At 37.6% G+C, this 7,898-nt stretch overlaps 2 protein-coding genes across 3 annotated transcripts; one reads left to right on the forward strand and one right to left on the reverse strand.

Moving 5' to 3' along the window:
* Positions 1-725: 725 nt before the first annotated feature.
* Positions 726-4,493, forward strand: LOC140834105 (outer envelope protein 39, chloroplastic). Of its 2 annotated transcripts, none has more exons than XM_073198745.1 (11): positions 726-1,140; positions 1,224-1,290; positions 1,413-1,457; positions 1,650-1,794; positions 2,199-2,357; positions 2,454-2,524; positions 2,617-2,695; positions 2,802-2,917; positions 3,193-3,340; positions 3,800-3,869; positions 4,068-4,493. In XM_073198745.1, exons 1-11 carry the CDS (start codon positions 1,107-1,109, stop codon positions 4,223-4,225), a joined length of 1,092 nt encoding a protein of 363 aa, XP_073054846.1. In that variant the 5' UTR covers positions 726-1,106; the 3' UTR covers positions 4,226-4,493. The 2 variants fall into 2 exon arrangements, with proteins under 2 accessions (XP_073054846.1, XP_073054855.1); XM_073198754.1 differs by having other exon boundaries at positions 1,416-1,457.
* Positions 4,494-5,600: 1,107 nt separating this feature from the next.
* On the reverse strand, positions 5,601-7,898 carry LOC140834116 (glycosyltransferase BC10-like). Its single transcript, XM_073198767.1, has 2 exons — positions 6,730-7,898; positions 5,601-5,986 (listed from the first exon to the last, which is right to left on the reverse strand). The coding sequence occupies exon 1, from the start codon at positions 7,825-7,827 to the stop codon at positions 6,742-6,744; it is 1,086 nt and encodes a 361-aa protein (XP_073054868.1). The 5' UTR covers positions 7,828-7,898; the 3' UTR covers positions 5,601-5,986; positions 6,730-6,741.

Raw genomic sequence — 7,898 nt, forward strand, 5'->3', positions numbered from 1 at the left:
AACAATGAATAGAACGTGGTATTTATATGAGAAGAATAAATCTTGATTTTGCAAGGTCCAGATTTTCAGAATCTCGGACAAGATTAGATTAAACATTTGTGAGCTTTACTTTTTTGGGTTTTATTTTTGTGGGCTACCATGTTAATGTCTGAGTAGAAGCTCTCCTAAGCAGGAGCCCATATATCGATCTAGACCATGTGGGAGCTGGATCGAGACATTTGCAATCAACACGTTACCATAATTTGGGAGGTCGGCCTAGATGACCTCCCACCAATTTTGTGCGAATGAGGTGCCCTTCTGACACGATCTGTCATGAATATGACCTTCCGAGACTTTGTGAATATTTTTTTGGGCTTTCAAAAATGAGTTAAGCCTATCTCATAGGGTATCAATGCCCCTCAGGGGAGTTTTAAAGTTCGGCATATCTTCATTCTTAAAATAACTTTATATGATTGTTTAACAAAATAGTAATTGCGAGTTTTTTGTTGTAAAAAAATTTGTGTTTTAGAAGTGGACGTAATTTTAGTTTAAAAAATATTTATTTTTGCCAAAATGAGAAGTGGATAAAATCTTAATTCTACATAAGATCGAAATCATAATCGTTCCTTCATTTATAAAAACCAAGCGACTTATTAAGTATCTAATTTCATCATTAAAGAATAAAGATAATCACACACAATTGGTAATCAATTAACTCCTATCCCACATCGACCCAATAAAATGTACCCAGCCATGGAGTCCAAGTCGACGAAAGAAATGCGAAAAGCCTGAAATTGTCCACGTGTGGGCTATTCAAGAATCTCGTATCCCGTCCAGAGAAAGAAAGAGATAACTTGAGAATTAGCAAGATTCTGCGCAGAGTGTGTCTGTAATGTGTTTGTGTAAAGAAAGAGATAACTTGAGAATTAGTAAGATTCTGCGCAGAGTGTGTGTTTGTGTGTGTTGGTGCTGCCTTTACCAACCCAACATCTTAACGTGCCCCTTTAGGCAAATCTCAGCTCAAGATTTTCTAATATTTGGTTTCCGAAGGTGAAATATAGGGAATTGGAATTGCTTCAAAATGTCAAATGGTGGAATGGCACGGCAGTTTGTGAATTTGTAACGGGATGGGAGCCCAGAAAAGCATTCACGCTGGCAATGGTTGGGACCAAATTCAGAAATTTTCAAGATTTTCCTTGCGAATCATTTGCTTATCGTCGTCTTTTTTTTAAATGTGTTTGTAGCGAAGATAGACTTCAATGTAGATTTCACCCACAAGCTATGCGCCGCTTTGATGTTCCATCCCCTGAGGTTTTTTCTCTATCTGAAATATGATCTATTTTCAAACGTATATCGAGTGTATTTATTGGGCAAGGTTCCATTTTATTTGCCTTTACTGTTTGTTGAAACCCCCTTCGTTTGCTTTATGTCAGCAGGGATGCTGGTGTGGGGAGTCCACTTTCACTTGTTATTGGAAGGTCACCCCTTTTTTTTGTTTTTCTGAATGCATAAGGAAATTATATAAATATTTCTGTGTTTTTGGATTATTGAGGTGGGGTGAGGACGGGATGGGTTTGTACTGTTATTATTTAGTCAGCGAAATGTATTTGTTTTTGCAACGAAAATAAGAGACTGAGAATGATGATTGTTGAATTTTCATCCTTTGGCAGCCTCTGCGTTAAGCACCCAAATCTGTTCGGAAGGAGTGAGAAGCTTGATGTCTCGTGGGATAAGGGGCTCTGTGATTCCAATGTCTTGGTTACCTACAGGAAGCCAAGGCCAGAATGGCTTCCACAACACGCATTGGTCCTTCAGGTTTCTACTTTTAGCAGTTGTTTATACTCTTTTTCAGTAGGGATAACGAACTATTTGGTTGATGTCAGATATTTGAAACCACATTATACAAAGTTTCATACTTTAGTTTATATTAAATGATTCTAGGTTTGAATGAATTTGTTTTCTATTTATAAAATACTCCTTTTTTGTTTTTTTTTTTCATGCTGTGATTTGGTAGTGAAACGGTTGTTTTGGAAAATTTGGCTTTTATACCAATGCAAGAACAAACATGGAGTTTTGTTATCAAGTGATGGTTCTCTGTTACAATTCGTGCAGTAGTCTAGGCTTACTATTTCGCATGTTCTTCTTACTGTTTTGAAAATCTAGTTTGATTTTGACCACGATATTATAGGGTCTAATTTTAGCATTACTTTACTCTCCAGCACTGCATTTCCCCAGAGATTGGGATTCATGGCCTACCGGTTGACAATTTCTCTCGTACAGCGAGTGGAGGTGTCAATCTTTATCGTTTGTCTGCTGGAGTCGATCTGAGAGAGCCTGGAAGTTCCAATTGGAGTAGTAAAACCAGCGTAAAGTTTGAGGTGTGTTCCATGTCAAGTGGTGCTAATTTGTTTCTGAATGACAGTTCTATCAACCTCTCTATCTTCTTATGCCAACTGAAATGGATATCAATGCAGCATATTCGTCCTGTTAATGATGATGGGCACACAATAAGCAGAGATCTTCAAGGATTTCCAATTACTTGCAGGTAGCTGAAGCCGCTACTTTCATGTTCTCTCCCTCTCTCTCGTTACTGGGATAGTAAATAAAAAAAATTCCTCTCTGATGCTTTTTCTTCAGTGGTGGTGATCATGATAGTATGGTAGTGCTCAAACAAGAATCTCGATTTGCAAAAGCAGATGACCGCAGTTTTACTCAAGTACTACCTTTTGCTTATCCAACCGGAGTAGATCTTACATATGTGTATATATATAAGAAATCAGTAAGTGCAGGTTGTGATAAAGTACTTGATGGAATTTTTGTAGTTTAGTCTGCAAATAGAACAAGGGGTTCCTATTCTTTCTAAGTGGCTGATCTTCAACCGGTTCAAGTTTGCTGCATCAAAGGGAATAAGGCTTGGTCCAGCATTTTTCTTGACAAGGTGAGTACCTTTTGGCCTGTCAACAAAAAATTAGTAAGATTTTAGAACTTGGGCCTAAATCTTGTAAATGAGGAAGAGGGAGAGAAGATATTTGATAAATTATAAAAGTTTTATTCCGAATAGTTAAAAGACAAACAGCTATGGAAATGCAAGCCCTGGACTAGGAAGCATTGCCATTACATAAGATCATAATTTATCGTCCTTCCATTGTGTTTCTCTGTTTGTGAATTTGTTTTAGTGTTCTAATTTGTGCTCCTATATGTGCCCTCTGGTAGCCTTACAGGTGGCTCTATTGTGGGGGACATTGCTCCTTACCAAGCCTTTTCAATTGGAGGACCTGGTAGTGTGCGAGGCTACGGTGAAGGCGGCGTTGGATGTGGTAGATCATGCCTCATTGCAAACAGTGAACTGACAGTGCCACTGGTTTGTGATTTCATAATTTCGTATGAAAACGCTTGTTCTTAACGATTCTGTGAACTACATCTATTATATGTCCAGTGATCCTAGAGAATTTAAGCCCTTTACTTAATTTTCTCATATCAAAAGCTCGGATGTTTCAGGATTCTGGATAGTCCACATTTTACAATATATATATATATATATATATATATATATATATATATATATATATTTATTAATGACACCTTTTTTAAGAAAATATAACTTTTTGTAGTTGTTCTTGTAGTGATAGCTGCTCAGTTTTTTCAATTTCTTCAGTATGCTTGAATTTTTTTTCCTCCTGCTTTTCAAAAAGACGGTCTGGCGATTCTTATGGACATTGGCCTGATGATAATTTAATTAACCACTTCTTCATGTTATTTCTACATCAGTTACTTAAGTGTTGCTCTTTGTCATTGATGTCATGTATATCATTGTATCCAGAGCCCAATTTTAGAAGGTGCAATTTTCTTGGATGGAGGATCTGATTTGGGATCTGGTCGTCTCGTGCCTGGTCAGTTTTGATCTCTTAAACATTGTTTGTCAGACTGTTGTTTAATGAGTCTTATCTGAATGTCTAACAAGATACTGTCATGGCTTAAAACTGGCGCACACATTGTTTTCTTATTGTACGGTGATATCAAATCTTTATTACATGCAGTTTGCTCCAAATTCTGTAAGCTAAAGGGTCTTTGGTTTTTTTTTTTTCCAGGAAATCCTTCTCTTAGGCATGGTAAACCTGGAAGGGGTGTCGGGTTTGGATATGGACTTAGGTTTAAGTCTCATTTGGGACACTTGCAGGTCGACTATGCTATCAACGCTTTTAACCAGAGAACCATATATTTTGGGTTCAGCAACCTTGCTCGATGACCCTCTCTGCTTGAGGTCATAATATCCAAAATGGAAGTAACATTTGAACTGGGTTTTGCGTAGAAGAGGAGGATTCAAGTGGCTGGTGTAGAAAGAGTTTATCTTATAATGTTCCTCCTTCATGTTTGTCCTATTATTTAGAAGTAACAGTGGTAGCCTCAATTTCTTCAGAAAACTCAAACCATATGTCTTTTTTCCTTGTATTTAAAGCATTATTTTAAGAGATTTTACATACACAACCATAAATGATACTTTTTGGTGAATTCAGGCAATTACGTCTCTTTTAATTGTAAAAGGTATGCAATATAGAATGGGAAAAGAAGAAGATTTCGACAGAATGTTTTAAATGCAAATTATCTCTAAACACTTGGGGCAATGTTGTAGGTTATGATAAAATAAATAATGATTGATTTTGTAGTTAGAGATGTCAACTAGACGAGTCTGAGATGGGTTTAATTGATCCAAAAGTCCGTCTCATCTTAGTTTTAGCTTTGTCGGTCGTCGTCTCAAAAATCTATGAATCCGACCGGGTAAGACATGTAAACTCGTTGATTATTAGATGTGATTCCATAAATATACAATAAAAAATGATATAGCGTTCAAACAATAATAATTTAATAATAAATCAATATAGATAATACTGTGAATTTAACATACGGTGAAAATTCTTTTTATTTTGGGCTTTTATTAAGCTGTTACCAACAATTCTTTTTTCTTTTTAATTAAATGGATGTGTTAAACTTATATTCTTCCCAAATAAACAAATAAGAGTAGATCTCTTGTAAAATGATCTCACGAATTTTTATCTGTGAGACATGTCAACCTTACCGATTCACAATAAAAAGTAATGCTCTTAGCATAAAAAGTAATAATATTTCATTGATGACACAAATAAGATATCTGTATCACTATTTGGACTTTTAATTCAGGCAATGAAAAATCGAATTCGAACTTTCAATTTTTTTTTTCATATTTGGCTCGATTCAATTCGTTTACGACCATAGATAACATCGAAGAAACCAATAACCTTTAACGGATCCACAAATTGTGTACTTTACAAAACATAGGTTTCATGCATCAATATATCTAGAGAGAAAATGGATTAAATTTTATTATTTCATTTCAAGTAGCTACGTTCTTGATCACTATTCGTTTTACTCTTTCCAAGTCAAATTTTAAATAATATTCAATTTCATAGTATTTAAAAATGACGCAAGTACACATTTAAAATATGATGATGATAATTAAATAAAAAAATCTGAAGAATCAGGACATGGAATAAGTAATTACCCAAAGCCAAGACAAAGCAAGAAATTGTCAGATGCTTTTTGCTAAAGTACTACCAAGTTGTCAAAAAGGGCCTTCACAGCTTTGAAATTCATAAAGAATTTTAACGTATTTTCACCTCAGAAAGCAGGGCATTCTTGATTCTTTACATACTAAGCCAGTTATTGTTCATTCCCAAACATGAACACTCGTCCATCCATTCATACATATGTACAGATAACAACAAAAAGGGAGCAGTCACAACTAAACCACCATTATTTTGGGTGTTAAAAACCCAATTCAAACACCATAAAATTACATATCGGAAACATAGTTTCGACCTACTGAATTCGTCTCCGAAGTCGGACCCTTCGGGTTACCTTAGGTTGAGGGCACCATATTGTTAACAGCCACTCAAAAGCCTAATCCCATACGGGCACACCAACTTTCTTGAATTCAAAAGCCTCAAACTCTTGACGTTCGCATCTCCCATTTCTGCAACAAAATATGTGGTAGAAATCAAAATTAGATCATGATCATTTGAATTTTTATTCAAAGCCAATATTTAAACTCAAAAGCACATTATGTGGCCATTTTTGCATATTTCTGGAATCGAAAACTTATGAAAGCCTGAACTAATAAAATCAACTCACCAGCTATAAAAAGAAATACAATCAACCTCTTAAAAGAGATATTCCTAGAACATCCTCTAGAACTTTGAATAAAAACAAAGGTTTGAAACTCTTAACCATTCCAAAAACCAAATCCCAAGAAAACACATGATGCATCCATCCTGCACATCACATGAGGTATGCTCAACGTCTCGAGGAAGGATCCTCACTGTAGAGTCGTTAGATCATGCGGACCATGATTTTGGTGGTGCTCAAATCCAAAACCCGAGTTCTCACCGTTGGATACTATCCGCTCGACCAAAAGCAATGACCAGAGAACAAAAAGTGAAATTTTACTTCGCCTTTTCAGCACCACAGATTTTCCAAATCGTACAAAAGTTCACAATTAATAAACTAGACCAGCTCTCTAAAAAGAATAAAAATCATGACCAGATCAACCTGTTAATCATCAGATTACTTACTAATCATCAAACACCAAATCAACACAAAAAACATGTCACTGATTTTATTGATAACTCATCCAAAGCGCTACTGAATCAACTCACTTCACAAACTATGTTCAATGTAAAAAAGCACAAGGCACTAAACGTAACTATCCTTACTCACCAGAGACAAATATTAGTCCTTGAAGATAACTGATTCCGCAATTTCCATCAAAGGGTTCAAGCAATCAGGGGAGAATTTACGTGCAAACATGTAAGAGTAACTCGAACTCGATTTCCTAAGCGTGTGAATCAGTTCAGGGGAAACTTCAGGAGGGTGGTATGTATGCGGATGCCCGTCCACACTATTAGTCCAGTTCACCCTCGTCAATGTATAATGCGTACAACCATTCGGATCTTGCATAGACAACATTGTAGGGAAATAATGCTCTTCCGGATAACAAGAATGTACGTTCAAACAGGGCAACTTGAACTTCCTCCATAACTTCCTATCCCTAATCACCATCAGAGCGTGATTTCGCGTCAGCACAAAAAACTGCGAGCCCACTCGAAACTCATGGAAATTTACTTCAGGGAGCATCACATTCTCCCCCCTGGCGTTATACCTATCCCATAAAGTAGGTTCCTTGTCAAGAATCTCGATGTAACTAGAAAACCTCAAATTCCTCGACAGTCTCCCAAGGTCGAAAAGAAAGCTGTAAAAATACTTGAAGGAGTGAAGCGGTATGCAGTGCTGCGAGATTACCGCGAAGTACGTGTTAGCAGGGTCGTCGAGCATCGCATTGGCGAGGAGTCGGCGCGCCGCCGAGATGAGACTAGGCGACGCTCTTTGAGTTCTCTCGGAAGGTATTATTCTGTCCTTGAACACACCCTCCGAAGGACTGATTTTGACAAAAGGGTCTGCGTGTATGTAAATATTGTAGTGTCTGATGCTGACATTGGAGAAGAAGCGCTCCCAAAGGGGAGCAAACTGGAGATCAGAGTTGGTAAGGAAGAGAAAGGCAATTTTGGGGCAAAGAATGGTGGATGCGAGGCGGGATTTGGCAGCGGGGAGGCGGGTGGGACCGCGGGAGTAGTTTGCAGTGTCCATGGATACAGCTTTCTGAAAGAGAGATATATCATCCATCTCATCAAGAAGGGAGGCAGTTTTTTGTCGAGAGGGGAGAAAATGAGGGGCTAAGAAGAAGAACAGAACGGGCAAAGAGAGCAGGAAGACGAGAGTAGGGATCACGGGGGAAGAGGGAGAGGTAGCGGAAACCATGGTTTCGGGGGAGGAGAGAATTCGTGGCGACGGGAATTGGATATCGGACTTGACGGCGTCCGCGTGTCAGT

The sequence above is a fragment of the Primulina eburnea genome, chromosome 1 (assembly GCF_022965805.1).
Source record: "Primulina eburnea isolate SZY01 chromosome 1, ASM2296580v1, whole genome shotgun sequence".
In the NCBI taxonomy this organism is placed as follows: Eukaryota; Viridiplantae; Streptophyta; class Magnoliopsida; order Lamiales; family Gesneriaceae; genus Primulina; species Primulina eburnea.

Coding starts and splice junctions, on each gene's coding strand:
- LOC140834105 (XM_073198745.1), top strand. CDS start 1,107: ATGGGAGCCCAGAAAAGCATTCACGCTGGCAATG. Junction 1,291..1,412: donor TTGATGTTCCATCCCCTGAG/GTTTTTTCTCTA, acceptor GCTTTATGTCAG/CAGGGATGCTGGTGTGGGGA. Junction 2,918..3,192: donor CCAGCATTTTTCTTGACAAG/GTGAGTACCTTT, acceptor GCCCTCTGGTAG/CCTTACAGGTGGCTCTATTG.
- LOC140834116 (XM_073198767.1), bottom strand. CDS start 7,827: ATGGTTTCCGCTACCTCTCCCTCTTCCCCCGTGATCCCTACTCTCGTC.